The following is a 15,967-nucleotide window of genomic DNA, read 5'->3' as shown; positions in this document are numbered from 1 at the left end:
TCAATAAGGTCCCCTCTTAGCCTTTGGCTTATTTATGGCTCTTTCTCTTTGAACATGTGTCACTGACCCCTCATCAGGGAGCAGAACTCTTTGGTATTCAGAGTGTATGCCTTGCATTGCAGAAGTCACACTATTGGCCTATGTTGCACGAGAATTCCTATCAAATTGAATATGCAAACACCACAGATCAGACCGACATGATATTAACTTTATATAGTAGTAAAATCTCTGTTTTTGTAGGAAGTAAATATTTATAGATCAGGAGACATCTAAATACCACACAGCATAAATATAAAGTTTATTTATCAGTCACAGGTAGGCTTACATTAACACTGCAATGAAGTTATTGTGGAAGTCCCCTAGTTGCCACATTCTGGTGCCTTTTCAGGTACGTGGAGGGAGAATTTAGCACAACCAATGCACATAAGCAGCATATCTTTTGGACTGTGGGAGGAAACCCACACAGGGAGAACATAAAGGCTTTGCACAGACAGTGACCCAAGCCGGGAATCGAATCCAGGTCCCTGGCACTGAGAGGCAGCAGTGCTAATCACTGTGCCACCGTGCTGTCCCTCCTAAGAATACATTTATTACTGTAGGTACAATTAAATGTCCAGATCGTCCTATTTAATCTATACTCTAATCAACTTATCATCATCTCATTTGACGACAAGTGCCATCAAAGGATATAGGTCAAATGACGGGGATGTTTAGATCAGAAATTGAATGCTCCTGCTAGATTAAATTAATTTAGTATCTTTCAAGATGTGAGTATGTACTTTGGCCCATTATTAGGTATGAAATCGGCAGTAACAGCAATATATTTTTTTTACAACTGTCTTCAATTGAAATTGATGCCATATCGCAGCAGCTGATGTAAATTAAAGCGTTGTGATTTTTGCTAATTGGCAAATTTTTAGGGGACACTATGTGGCTTTGTACAAAATTGGTACCTGCACTTTCTTTCCTTGCAGTCACAACACTGAACTGTGCCCGCCACTCCATCATCTTTTATTTGATATTGGCGCACATAATAAAACTCATTCTGCACAAGGCTGGAAAGAAAATGAGAGGGAAGCTTGCTCTCAAGATAATAGAGCTTCTGAAATGGATTGAGGGGAGTATTGTGACCACGGGTGCACCTACACAGATTGCAACAGTTCAAAAAAGAAGCCTCACCAGCACCCTCTCAAAAGCAGTTAGGGATTGGCAACAAATGCTGGGCTTGTCAGCAAAACCACATACCGTGAAAGAATAAATAAGAAGTCTAATTGACCCTGTCCAACTGTTTTATGTATTCCAGACTGGAAACTACTTTTGGGCATTGTTGTATTGCTGATGGCATTAGCTGGCAAGTTCTCAATGAACTTGCCCACACAGAGGCCAAATCTCAATGACGCTGCAGGATAGAACTCACCTACTGAAAAAGATGATTTACCCATGATTCTGGTCCAAAATACCAATACAAGACTCTCACCCACTGGTCTCATTTCAGCAACACCAGCCAAAAAAAAAATAAAAAAAGTCAGGGTGAATAAATGACTTGGAAACAAAAAAAAAATCGCTGGAACGTCATGGGGGAAACACAGCCAGAATGCTTTGGATACAACGGTGGCCCTAGCTCACTCTGTTGTGGAATAATGCCCTACCTCATGGGCCATCAGCACCACAAAAATCTTGTGGATATGCCGTTAAACATGAGAATGGTGTCAGAGATGCTAAAGTCCAAATACAACAACAGACCCCAGCACCCAGGTGGACCGAGTGATTAATGGCAGACAAACCATCCACACACCAAAGGTGTGGCCACTGCAAGTAGATAGCTTTGAGTTTCATATGGATGACCGGAATAGAGGGTCACTATTAGGTCTCTGAGACAGCATTACATTAGGGTTCATTCAATTTGGTTCAGAAGTGCATGCTTATGCTTACATCATTACGAGGGTCCTCAAGGGAGCTTCCACATGAGTTTGGCCATCAGAAATGAACTAACCATTAAGGATAGACTGACTCTGTATGGTCAGTGATTCATCATCCCTATTTCTCTTCAGAGGTATCATACCCAGCAACTTCACCAGGTGTACCCCAGTTGGAAGCAACCATATACAGGGCTAAGGAAAAACCGTATTGACCTTTCATGTATGTAGATGTGGAAAGGAAAATTTCCAGATCTGCACCAGGCAATAAACTCAAGCAAAAGAACTGCTGCACTTACATGAGGTCCTGGAACTTTTAAAAGTTTGTTTATAAGTCACAAGTAAGGCTTACATTAACACTGCAAGAAGTTACTGTGAAATTCCCCTAGTCACCATACTCCACCATCTGTTCGGATCAATGCACCTAACCAGTACATGTTGCAGACTGTGGGAGGAAACCGGTACGCCCTGAGAAAACCCACACAGACACAGAGAGAACATGCAAACTCCACACAGACAGAAACCCAAGCTGGGAATCAAATTTGGGTCCCTGGTGCTGTGAGGCGGCAGTGCGAACCACTGTGCCCCCATGCTGCCCCTCCCATGGTCATTCACAGTAGCTGACATTTTCAAACGGAATGGTAAGCAACATTAAGTCTTGATTCATATTCCGGGTGATTTGAACTTGACTACCTGTCAAACATGACAAATAAAACAGTCATCATTAAGAGTCATTTCACAACTCAGCATCCCACAGAGACTCATGACAGACAACAGTCGCCAATTTATCTCCACTGAACTTTGAAACTTTGTGCACATATGGGACCTTGAGCATATCATCCATACACCCCCAGTCAAACAATCTGGCAGAATTCTCAGCTAAGCATCTTTTAAAAGAAATATGCACAATATCACACAGACTACGATGCTACACTCCTCAGCATGTGAAATCTTTCACCACTGGGCCTGCCCTCATCAGCACAATGACTCTTTTCCAGGCACAGCAGAGCCATGGTTCTAAGGCTCTGCTGCAGCCCAGACTTGAAACCAACACGAATGATGCCCTCATGCAACACCAATTGCAAAGCAAAATGCACCCAATCAAGATGCACACAAACTTGGCCCTCTAACACCACATACAGCTATAATCAGGTGGTGGTGGTGCACAGCCGTGCTCTACAACTGAACAGTTATGTGGCAACACAGACAGTATCCACTCTGTTCACAATCGTTGCCACCTCCTACAGGTATCGGAACCAGCACCAACAAATAACACAGAACTTCAGTCATCCCACCTATAGCACAGTCTCGCTACACCAGTGGATATGCAGGCTCCTGCAGAGGCCAATGCAGCAAACTCTGTACCTAATGAACATACTGACAGAACACTCCACACTGAGGACACCAGACTGAGAAAGATCACAACATCACCAGCTGGTATAACCATGTGCTCAGGGCACCTGAGCAACTCAAACAAGAGGTTCCAGCACTGCATTACCATCTGATCTAGAACAGGCTTTTGAATATCATCTTTCTACAATGAAAAGTGGGGGAGGGGCATGTATGCACTATGCACCAGCTGCAACAGCTTAATCTGTGCCACACTAAATACATAAATAGTTATGCATTATTAGCCTGTTTGATGTGTATGTTACAAGATGGTCAGTATATAGTTTCCAATCACCAATACATCTCATGGCACTATTTGTTCCAACTAAATAAGGAAGATGGAGACCAAATGGTCAGCTGATGATGCAACTACAAAAAAAGTCAGGTTTTGGGAGCACAGGAGCTCTCCCCGTGAGCAGGGGCAGAACGCAAGCATGAAGTAGCTGCTAAGCTAGTGAATAAACTACTGTTCGTTATAAGTCCTTCTTGTCAGTGCTTAAGAAACCCAATACATAATGGGCAGCATAATGGTTAGCACTGCTGCCTTACAGCACCAAGGATCCAGGAACAATTCTGGCCTTGGGTGGCTGTACGTGTGCGGAGTTTGCATGTTCTCAGTGTCTGGGTGGGTTTCTTCCAGGCACTCCAGTTTCCTCCCACACTCCAAAGATGTGCCAGTTAGGTGCATTGGCCGTGCTAAATTGTCCCTTAATGTCCCAAGATGGGCAGGTTAGGTGGATTAGCAGGGTAAATACATGGGGGTTACAGGGATAGGGATTGTTATCAATGCAGGCTTGATGGGCTGAATGGCCTCCTTCTGTACTGTAGGGATTATATAAAACATTTACAGACAGTTCAAGCGATGAATGAATGAACAGCCAGATTAGACATCCCATTTATACCACTTATACCCAAGAAGTAGCCTTTCTTACTGCACAGGGGGATGTGTACATCCTCTTACTATTCAGACGATAGACAGTAGCTCTGCAGACACCCGGAGGATACTTTGTATTGCAGTGAAACATAGTATCCCACAATCAGCTCCTCACCTTTCCGCCTGAGCAGCAGCGCAGCCACCGCGCTGTCCACACCCCCAGACAGGGCGCACACCACATGCCGCAGTGAGCGGCTCATCCCGCTGGACAGAGGGAGGACGGAGAGGAGGTTCCCCTCCTCTCCGCTTTAACCTCTCAGCACCACAGCCGCCGCCATACTCAGCCACACAACCCCTCCCACATCAACGCCCCGGCAAACTGTCTCCGGCTGATAAAAGTCCGGAGAGTCCAGGCTGCTGGAGATATTTGTACCGCCCCCGGTCTTCATGCAGCTCCTTCCTGGTATTTAAATAGGGAGTGAAAAACCAGCTCTCTGTCTCCATTAGTTAAGATACCAGAGGAGCTTTCAGTGTCTACATTAGTTACAATACCAGCGAAACTCTGTCTGTATTAGCTATAATACCAGTGAAGGATGGTGGATATATTTCAGTGTGTGTGTAATTTGGGGGAGGGAGGTAGCAAATAGGAATGTTCTTTACAGGAAACCTCTAATGACCCATTTCGACAAATGCAAACATTACTGAGAACATCGAATTGACCGTTTATATAATTACACAGAAGACCTAAATCTAACCTGACGACTTTACTCTCTCACTGAACACCACGCTACGAAGTTTTTAAATACTTCTCCAGAGGCGGTTTTTAGTTTTTGACAGAACACTGGAAATGCAGTCAGGAGGATGTTTAATGGTACACAGGGACCTACAAACGGAAGAGCTGTCAGCAGAGTGGAAGTGGAACTGTAATCAAAGTTCACTAATTCGAAAAAGTTGTGAGCAACTTTCTGTTTTAAGAATTATTCTTTTTAATGCTATAATTCACAATAAAATATGGTACAACGAAAATGAAAGATTAACTTTTTTCTTAAATCGTCTTTGGTGTTAGTTGTTTCCAGACTTGCTAATTGTTCTTGTGATCACAATGCCCAAAACTTTCATGTGGAACACTGGGGAAAGGATGATACCCATCAGGCTGAAAAAAACACTTTTGAGAGTATAGAAAATAAAAGCGTTCTTTTATATTACAGAATCCCAAGGCATCTCAAAAGTGCTAAACAATGAAGCATTTTTGAAGTGTAGTCCCTGATGAAACTCAGCAGCCAGTTTCTGAATTCCAAGTTCAATGTTGTATACCAGATTAACTTGTCATCCAGTCTTTATATGACCATCTTGAGCTAGCTGCAAGGCAATGAAATTTTCCTGGTCCCTGAAACCTTTCAGACTGTACATAAGAGAACTGAAAAGTTTCGTTGATAATGGTGGACTGAAAGAGGGTGGCACAGTGGTTAGCATTGCTGCCTCACAGCGCTAGGGACCCAGGTTGAAATCTGGGCTCAGGTCACTGTCCATGTGGAGTTTGCACATTCTCTCCATGTTTGCGTGAGTTTCCTCTGGGTGCTCCGGTTTCCTCCCACAGTCCAAAGAGATGCGGGTTAGCTTGAATGACCATGCTAAATTGACCCTAGTATCAGGGGGATTAGTAGGGTAAATATGTGGGGTTACGGGAATGGGGTCTGAGTGGGATTGTGGTTGGTGCAGACTTGATGGGCCGAATGGCTTTCTTCTGCACTATAGGGATTTTAGGAGTCAGAGGCTTTTTCTCAGGGTGGAAAGGCCAACTACCAGAGGGCACAAGTTTAAGGTGAGAGTGACTAAGTTTAGGGGAGACATGCAGGGAAAGTTTTTCACAGAGGGTGGTGGATGTCTGAACATCCTGCCAGTGGAGATCATGGGAGCAGGTACATTAGCAATGTTCAAAGCATGTCTTGATAGGTACATGAATGGGAGGTGAACAGAGGGCTAGAAATGGTGCATTGATGCAGACTTGGTGGGCTGAAGGGTCTGTTTCTGCGCTGTATTATTCATTGAAGTGCAGGTGGGAAAGTCACATAAAGGCTAACTTAGAGACCTGAAGAATGGAGGAGATGACATAAGTTGGAAGAAAGTTGCAAAGACAGGGAAGGACTGAAATTGTGGACGGAGTTTAAAAATGAAGCACACCATTCATTGAACATACCCTGACACGTTCCAAAATTTTTCAGGGAAGAAAAAGTTAATTCCTCACTGAAACATAGAATAGGGGGCAGGCCTTAGGGGCTGGGTAACATTTTGATTTAATCTGTTAAGTTTCCTTAAAGGAACTATCACTCCTTTCATTTTTGTTTAATTTTTTGATTATTGTTTTATTAAACGAGTACAATGAATGACTTTTAAATGGCTATCTGACCCTGTTGTAGCAAAACTTGGTCAGAAACTGAGTAACGTTCAAGACAGTGGCCAGAATTCTCCAATGTTGTACGCCCCACCACCACTGCCAATGAGAATGGAGAATTTAGTGCTCAGCCAAATCTCCGTTCAGAGCAGTGAGACCAGAGAATCCCAGCCATGGATGAGGTTGGAGAATCCTGTCCAATGAATCAAACTCTTTTGGATGAGTTTTGCTGGAGATGGAAAAATGGAAAGAGGCAGATACAACTTCTTCTTTAAAAATACCCATTTTTTTCCATTCACTATAGCAACAGAAATGGAAAAAGTACAAACATTGCTGAACCTACAGAAGTTGCAGGAAGCCAGGGAGACAGTACAAAGGAGCACTTTGCAAGTTATTAAAACTCCTCTGATTCACGTGCCTCATGGAGTAATTCCGATGAAAAGCAACTGTAATCTGTACATGAAACTGGAAAACATGCAGACAACAGGTCAGTACTGTGAAGGCTAATGTGTTTATTCCATGCATTGCACTACAGTGAGCTGATTATATGAATTTCTTATTTTTTAAAGAAAGGGAGATGTGTTTCTGCATTATAAATTACTTGGATGAAGTGACCGAAAATACGGTTGCAAAATTTGCTGACAACACAAAGATAGGTAGGAAAGTACATCGTGAAGAGGACATAAGGAGGCTACAATGGATATAGGTAGGTTAAGTGAGTGGGCAAAGATTTAGAAAATGGAGTATATTGTGGGAAAACGGTGATATTGTCCATTTTGGCAGGAAGAATTAAAAATAAACTTATCTAAATAGTGGAAGATTACAGAGCTCTGAGATTTGGAGCAATCTGGATGCCCTTGAGCATGAATCACAAAAGGCTAGTATGCAGGTACAGCAAATAATTAGAAAAGCTAATTGAGGGAGGTTATGCTTCAGTTGTACAGACATTGGTGAGGCTACATCTGGAGTACTGTGCAGAGTATTGGTCTTATTTAAGGAAATATGTAAATACATTGGAAGTGGTTAAGAGATTTACTAGATTGATACCTGAAATGGGAAGGTTATCCTATGAAGAAAGGTTGGACTAATTAGGATTGTATGCACTGCAATTGAGAAGAGTATGAAGTGATTTGATTGAAACCTTTATGTTTCTGAGGGTTCTTGACAGGATGGATGTGGAGAGGATGTTTCCTCTTGTCAGGGAATTTAGATCTAAGGGTCACCGTTTAAAATGGAGTTGTTTATTTCAGACAGGGAAGAGGAGAATCTTTTTTATTAAGAGAATGATGAGTCTTTGGGACTCTTCTTCAAAAGGCAGTGGAGGCAGAGTCTGAATAATTTAAGGCACAGATAGATAAACTCTTGATTAACATGGGTTGAAAGGTTCTCAGTATAAGCAGTAATTTGGGGTTGAGGTCACAATCAGATCAGCCATTATGTTATGAATGGCAGAGCAAGTTCAATGGACTGAGGGATTGGCTCGTGTACCTAATATGTACGTACGTGTTAAAATGCAATGGAATACAATATTTTTAAATTGGTGTTTATTTTGCTAAAAACAAAATAACTAATTTCTGAAGCCGAAAAATGATACTCATGGAGTTAATAGCGGAATATTTTATTGTAATTGTTAGCCTATTATTAAGCCAAAATCTGACTAAACCACATAAAATTCCCAGCCATTAATTTGGTAAAATAAAATATTACAAATATTTACAGATACATTCTTACCTAGTGGTTTAGTTGGAGTTACATTTTAAACATTCCTGATTGTGTTTTTAAGAAATAAATCTATGAATGCAAGTTAATTTAATGACCTTAATACTTCCATCAGACTATTAGTAATTTTAAAGTTACTCAGAAAATGGGAGCCAATTTTGAAACATTTAATATGGCACTTAGATTTTTATGGGCCTTGTTGTGCTAATAATACACATATTCCTATTGTTTTGCAGGTTCATTCAAGATCAGAGGAGTAGCTAATCAGTTTTCTAGAAGAAAAAGTGGGCCTTTCATTACAATGTCAGCAGGAAATTATGGAAAAGCTTTTGCTTATGCTGCGAAACACTTTGGGCATCATGGAAAAGTACTAATGCCAGACACAGCACCAGCATCAAAGATTAACCTTATTGCTGTAAGCATGAATATACATATTTAACTTAAGTTCAGGAAATCATAAATTTGAAGTGAATTTGCATCTTTTCATAGAATCATAGAAGGGCGGCACAGTGGTTAGCACTGCTGCCTCACAGCGCCAAGGACCTGGGTTTGATTCCCGACTTGGGTTACTGTCTGTGTGGAGTTTGCACATTCTCCTTGTGTCTGTGTGGGTTTCCTCTGGGTGCTCCAGTTTCCTCCCACACAGATTGGCCAAGCAAAATTTTCCCTCAGTGTACCCAAACAGGCACCACAGTATGGCAACGGCAGAGGTGGGGGCGGGGGGATTTTCACAGTAACTTTATTAGTGTGAATGTAAGCCTACTTGTGACTAATAAATAAGTTTTACTTTACAGTGCAGAAGGAGGCCATTTGATCCAATCTGCACCGATCACAATCCCACCCAGGCCCTATCCCCATATATTTGCCCTAACTAGTCCCCCTGACTCTAGGGGGAAATTTAGCATTGCCAATCCATCTAACCTGCACATCTTTTCTGTGACTTAAAGCAAGGAAAAAGGTTGCTTTGCTGGAAATAAAGAGAAGATTGTTGCTCTAGCTACATCAGCTTCAGAAGACAATCATATCTATCATTTCAATTCAGGGAACTTAATGCAAGATGCATGGTGTAGAAAAAGACTCATGTGGTAGGATGTTACCATGGTTAAATAGCCAGAGAAAGCAAAGGTAGTGACAGGTGACTCTAAGTTTGAGTTTTAAAAATCCAAAGAATAAAAGGAGGACTGAGGAAGATCAGGTATTCCATTGTTTTGAGCTGCTGGGAAAGAAACATTAGCATAAGGGACTTTGGAGTCATTCCCAATTTTAACATTGAGGTGTCAACGAGCAAGAAGCTGTAGGAGTATATTTGCCAATGGTATTGAGTAGGATACACATCTGTGCATTTGATTATCCACACAACAGTATTGATGTGGCTGTGCTGCCAGGTTGAGACATCAGATCAGTTGAAAATTGGTTCCTTGTACAGTTGGAGAGAGGAAAAGGAGCAGATCATTATTTCCAAGGAGTCAAATTAAGAGTAAGAAGTCTAAAACCCTAAATTCACATTTCTAGTAGGAATGATGGAAAGGGGAAAAGCATCCCTTTTACTGCAAATGATTGACCTCTTAGCTTCCACTTGACATGTATACATGTTTATTATAATTGAAACATACGACTTTACTTGACTTCTAAGTTATCACTAACTCGACCCACATCTGTCTTTTCCCTAAAGCCAACACTTTCCCATTATCAATTTTGTTATTTCTCTTGTTTCCCTGTTGGTTTCCTTATAACCTTTTAATCCACAGCTGGCTGTGAGAAATATCACATGTATCTGCCAGAACAGCTGCTTTCTGTATCTTACAGTCTGCCAGATGTGACCTATTGCTGTTGGGGTGCTATTTTAAATTTTTTCAGTATTATTAAACAAATTTTTGAGAGAGAGAGTGAGTTACCTTGGTTGATCAAGACCCATTGTCAAAAAACATTTCTTTCCCCCCTAGCAAATTCTACAAATTTTTTTTTAAGCCTGAAATTTCAACTGGTAGTGACTACAAGTTTATCCCTGAAGCATAAATACTGGAGGATTGTTCTTCTGAAAAACTAGAATACACATTTATAGCCTTCCTGACTAAACAACTACATGAGAGTCTTTTGGTCTCTTTGACCACTTTAACTTTATAACCACCTTTTCAAGTGAGCTGAAGCATCTCCAAACTCAATCTTAAATGAATTTAAGCAACGGGTGAAGACTCTCAAATCTATTTGATCTAAGCACAGAGTGGGACTCAATTCTTCATCTAAACCGCTGGATTCTCATTCACCCCAGTTCATACTGTCTGATTTCTCTCTCTCCAGAGTTCATGTTCAAACTTTTGTGTTTTTCTTTTCTTTTCCAGTTTGAACTTTTTAATTTCTCTTTCTATCACAAGCTGCTTCACGTACAAATGAATTAACTTGGATTAATTCATTTTTCCAATTCCAAATGCTATTAAGTCAAGTATGTCAGCTTTTGTAACCTATGCTTTTAATTCTAGCTTTAATGTCTCTACAAATGCTTTTAACATAGATGTGGAGCCTTGATTATTGATTAATAGCCATTCCACTGTTCAGTAATATAAAATCCACTGTGGAAATCTTATTAATCTTAAACTAAGCAACTACCAGAACAAGTGTGGATTTGAAATCCTGATGAGCCTCCAATATATGATTCTGGAACAGACCCCCCCAAATATGTGGCTAGATTAGGGACCACATTTTGTTTAAAGTGTACAAAGTTTGATATCAAGACACTTACTAAGAGAATGAAACCACAAGATTCCATGGGTTTTGAACAAACAAAAATCAAAGATAAAACAATTTCAGTATCCATCTTATACTCTACCATTCAGGGTTAATGAGGTACATGTGCAAAAACAGGTTAATTGTGAACACATCATACCACACAATAAACTGCAAATACGACCGAAAGGTTTCACAGATTTCTCAACAACCCACCAGATGTCTGTAACATCATGTCAACAGTCTCATCAAAACTCTGTCTTTCTCACAAGTCTTCACCTTCATAGATCTCACCTTGGGACTCTCTGCAAAAGTCGCTCCAAGTTAGATGATATCAACAACCATGCACCTGGCAGGATTTCAGTCTAGTCTCCCAAGATTCCATTCCCTGGATTCGCGAGGTTGCATCCCAGCACCAACTCAAGCATAACCTCAGCTCTTTGCCCACAGTGAGCAGAACACCATTGCTCCAAAGGATTATTTTCAACTCAACAGTCTGCAGCATGGAGGCACCAATCTTCTGTTGCCTCCTTCAATTACCAGGACGATTCTTGAGCCTGCAGCACTTGAAGTATGCTAATCACTGCCTCTTCCTCTCTCCTTTTTTTTCTTAAGTGGGATCTCTGTGTGTATCCCATCTGAGACTCTTCTCGACTGTGGCACTTTGTTCCCTATCACGTTTCCATTTTTGCACCATTTTCTTTTAGCACAGTTGCAACGGGCCCATGTCCTCAATCTGAAGGACTTCAAATGGCAGACTGCATGAGACACCCTCTCCCGGCCTGAGTTAGCACGAAACTCCTGAGGCCTGTCAGGACTTGGTGTTCTCAGGCCCGTTCCTGAAGATGTTAAGTCTTGATCTCATAATAAATGTTAAATCCAGTAATAATCACTATATCTTTGTTTTTGATTAGTCTCTTCAACTTTGATAAAGAGACTTCATTGAATACACATTTGAAGTCACACCACAAAAATATAACAAATTGCAAAGTGTAAAATGGAAGATGTTTACACTGATTAACAGCTGAAACATCAACTTTATCTTTGGCATTTTATAACAATTTAGGGAAATCCAGAAAATCAATCAATTTCTTAAGTAGGGATTTTGTGAGCACCCCAAAAAAAATGGAGAAGACTTAAAAGCTGGAACCAATTGATAAGTGTGAACCTGCCAGATTACTTGGCAAACCAAAGAAGTTATATTCAGCTGAAAACCATAACTCTACCTCTCTCCTCAGATACTGCCAGACCTCAGTATTTCCAGCACTTTGTTTGCATTTCAGATTTTGAGCATTTATAGTATTTTGCTTTCAATTTAGGGATGGAATTTTCCCATTTTCCAGTAGAATGGTGTAGTGGGCAGAAAAATGACATGGAAGCCACTGGGCCCAATGGCAGCTTTCTTTGCCATATCATTCAACTGGATAGATGAAAAAAAAGCGAAACGGTGGGTCCCTCAACCTAACATTGGCAGGGCTAGCTGATTGCACCCTCCCCATCAACAACTTGGGTTATTTGGAACCCCTCCCCCCTCAAACAGAACACCACTTGGCACTGCCTTCGTTGGGGGCAGTGCCCAGGCTAACATCGTTCCCCTAAACGCCTGTTTGTCAGGTGCACATTCTGTACAAGATCTATTGTAATTCACATTGGCATACCCTCATACTGACTTAAATGGATTATGTAATGGAGTTGGGATCAGCAGGAGGCATAAAGGCCTGATAACAAGATGTACATTTATTGTAATAGGCTTCCCGATTTTGAACGTCAGGATTCCCATTACATCATTGGCAAGGATAATTGCAAAGGAAATTACACTGGCGTAAATTTCATTTTTGACCTCACAATATTTGTTGCTTTTGTCACTATTAACAGCTGCTGCAAATGGCAGCACAAAACCCCAGCCTAGCTCTTGGGAGTTTTATTCCATTGCAGTTTTAATAAAGTACAAAATTTGATGAAATAATTCCATTAAACGTGCTGGCTCAACACTTTAAAAATATCCCCCCCCAGCCCCCCCCTTCTTGGTTATATTGATAAATTTAATGTAATACAAATGTTTGCAAAGCTGTATTTAGGAGTTGCAAATTGATAAAATGGTTTCAAATTCTTCTGGGCAAATGGGTTTGTCTGTGTGTATTTGAACTTGAATTACACCATCATATTCAGAACTTGCATGCACAATACAGTGGTGTCATTAAATACCTCAAAACTGTTATCAAAGCAGAACATACCACTACCAAGCTGTTGGGCTCAGCTTCTGAAGAGTAAAAAGATAATTTGCAGGTAATATCATTTCTATAACATTTGTAGTTGCACACTAATTGAGGATATTGAATTATTCATAAGCCTTAAATGGCACAAGTATTTTTTATGGTGCCTATTGTATGGCATCAGTAATATTAATACTTTACATTTTTACATTACAACCTAGAGTTACGGTGTAGCCATCAAGCAGGTGCCATCCGAGTCATTACTTCCAACAGTGGAGCAACTTGTGAAGGATCAGAAAATGATTTTTTTACATCCTTTTGATGACATTGATTTGATTGCAGGCCATGGAAGGTAAAAAAAACAAAATTGATTGTTTCTAGATTGGAGATTTCTTTTAAATACAAATTTGCTGCAGCACACGAAAGGCCAAGATATTTTATTCAGGCAGCCTCTTTTCCCTCTATAGAATTGATTCTCAATTTAATACTTCTCAATTGTAAGAATGTACATTAAATCATTCTTTAACTCCCTTGTTGGGTAGCACAGTGATTAGCACTGCTGCTTCACAGTGCCAGGGATCCAAGTTCAGTTCCCAGCTTGGATCACTGACTGTGCGGAGGCTGTGTTTCCTCCCACAGTCCAAAAAGATGTTCTGGCTAGGTACGATGGCTATGCTAAATTCTCCCTCAGTGTACCCAGACAGATGCCTGGAGTGTGGTGGTTAGATGTGTTAATGCAAGCATACTTGTGACACTAATAAATAAATTTGTCTGTGTCAGCTGTGTTGAGAAACATTCCTGACTTTAGATGAAAATGTTTAATAGACCAATTAGCTAGTGCCAAAATTATACTTACTGAGCTTTTCTAGAAGTCTACTAATTTTATCCATAATAAACATTCAACTCACTATACTATATAGTTCTCATCCCAACAAAATCTGCAGAAGTGGAGGATGAAATCACCAAACTGAGCATATATTTCATATTACACAACTAACCAATGCAAATATTAACTCTGCTTTCAAAATATTAAAACAGAAACCACTGTTCTAAACCTAGATTGTGTCTCATTTGCATTTTGTTAGCATTGGCCTGGAGATTCTTGAAGAAATTCCAAATCCTGATGTGGTTACAGTTTGTTGTGGAGGTGGTGGTTTGCTTGCAGGGGTAGCTGCTGCTATCAAATTATCTGGCTGTACAACCACAACTATATATGGAGTGGAACCAAAAGAAGGTGACAAACATGTACCTCAGCATAGTCCAGTTATAGCAATTAAAGAATTCTAAAATAACCACTTCCATAAAATTTTGCTCTTATCATCAGCTTGCACCATGTACAGAAGCTTTATTGAAAATAAACCAGTGTTAATGGATGCAAAGAGCATTGCCACAGGACTTGCTCCACCGTTCGCAGGTACGTGAATCAGAAAACATTCAGTTGTAGTTTTAAGGATTAGACAAATTGGAATTGCAATGAGGAAATCATTTCAAAGATTGTGTACTTTAAAAAACATAAAAGCACTGTAAAAGTGAAGGGTGGAACTATAGCAAGGAAAGAAGAAAAAGGTCATGGCATCAAAAGCCAAAGCTGCACTAAAAAAAAAATCAAATATTTAATACCAAAACAAACAAAGACAAATACTTTATCCAGCAGTCTGATTTTTTTTTTAATTTTACAACAGGTTCAAATTCATTCCAGATTTGCAGACAACATGTGAAGGAAATCCTATTGGTTTCAGACGATGAAATAAAAGCTGCTGTTTCCATGCTGTACAAGATTGGCTTGGTTGTGGAACCCTCAGGAGCAGCTGCTTTTGCTGCTATTGTAGGAGAGAAAATTAATCTTGAAGGAAAGACTGTAGTGGTCATAATAACTGGAGGAAATGTCAGTCCTGAAGAGCTTTGTCATCTTGTTCATTAAATTAAAAATGACAAATACCTTGTAATTAAGTTGTCACATTGAGAATAAGGCAACCAACATAATTTTACTTTATTTTAAAGTTTATTTATAAGTAGGCTTACATTAAGAATGGAATAAAGTTAGTGTGAAAATCTTTCAGTCACCACACTCTGGCACTTGTTTGGGTACAGAGGGAGAATATAGTGTGGCCAATACAACAATTAAAATAGTTACATGTGTAAAATGCATATAGGAGAGATATGGGCCAAACACAGGCAATTGGGACTAGCTTAGTGGTTTAAAGAAAAAAGGGCAGCACGGACAAGTTGGGCTGAAGGGCCTGTTTCCATGCTATAAACCTCTGACTATAACCAGTACGTCATCATTTGGACTGTGGGAGGAAACCGGAGCACCCAGAGGAAACCCACATAGACACGGAGAATGTGCAGACTCCCCAGTCACCCAAGCTGGGAATCAAACCAGGTCCCTGGCATGGAGGCAGCAGTGCTAACCACTGTGCCACCATTCTGCCTGCAGATTATTTTTATGATCCCAGACAAGACCCCCAAATTTTATTATGACCTGCTTAAGGACTAGTAACCTCTGTTTATTGAGATAGACAACATTTGAAGTCCCAGTTAAGAAAATAAAGTACAAATTAAATTTTTAAACAAAAATAAATTTTACTATAAAAGTCAAAAGCAAACAAACCAATCAACACTATCTAATAGGAGGTAAACAGTAACAAACTGCAGTCAGACATGCCACCAACTCCATGTTAATTAACAGACATAAATCAAAACACATTCCACAAATTTCTCAATACACCCGGACATCAGTAAG

General features: G+C 40.3%; 2 protein-coding genes across 2 annotated transcripts in view; one reads left to right on the top strand and one right to left on the bottom strand.

Moving 5' to 3' along the window:
- Positions 1-4,546, bottom strand: part of trmu (tRNA 5-methylaminomethyl-2-thiouridylate methyltransferase) — a 41,620-nt gene extending 37,074 nt beyond the window's left edge. Inside the window, 1 exon segment of the mRNA XM_080207355.1 lies at positions 4,355-4,546. Coding sequence (XP_080063481.1) covers positions 4,355-4,439 — 85 coding nt within the window. The 5' untranslated portion in view covers positions 4,440-4,546.
- A 2,335-nt stretch (positions 4,547-6,881) lies between these two features.
- On the top strand, positions 6,882-15,294 carry LOC145355363 (L-threonine dehydratase catabolic TdcB-like). The gene is made up of 6 exons (XM_080207353.1): positions 6,882-7,058; positions 8,527-8,705; positions 13,446-13,576; positions 14,310-14,458; positions 14,549-14,638; positions 14,907-15,294. The coding sequence occupies exons 1-6, from the start codon at positions 6,884-6,886 to the stop codon at positions 15,143-15,145; spliced, it is 963 nt and encodes a 320-aa protein (XP_080063479.1). The 5' UTR covers positions 6,882-6,883; the 3' UTR covers positions 15,146-15,294.
- Positions 15,295-15,967: the final 673 nt, after the last annotated feature.

Source organism: Carcharhinus amblyrhynchos, chromosome 19 (genome assembly GCF_965287045.1).
Source record: "Carcharhinus amblyrhynchos chromosome 19, sCarAmb.v2.hapA, whole genome shotgun sequence".
In the NCBI taxonomy this organism is placed as follows: Eukaryota; Metazoa; Chordata; class Chondrichthyes; order Carcharhiniformes; family Carcharhinidae; genus Carcharhinus; species Carcharhinus amblyrhynchos.
Note: the sequence above shows the minus strand (reverse complement) of the source record. Positions and strands in the feature narration are given on the sequence as shown.

Excerpts from the sequence above, each read along its gene's own strand:
- LOC145355363 (XM_080207353.1), top strand. The coding sequence starts at position 6,884 with ATGGAAAAAGTACAAACATTGCTGAACCTACAGAAGTTGCAGGAAGCC. Across the intron at positions 14,459-14,548 it reads TGGAGTGGAACCAAAAGAAG|CTTGCACCATGTACAGAAGC; the intron begins GTGACAAACATG and ends TCTTATCATCAG. Across the intron at positions 14,639-14,906 it reads ACTTGCTCCACCGTTCGCAG|GTTCAAATTCATTCCAGATT; the intron begins GTACGTGAATCA and ends ATTTTACAACAG.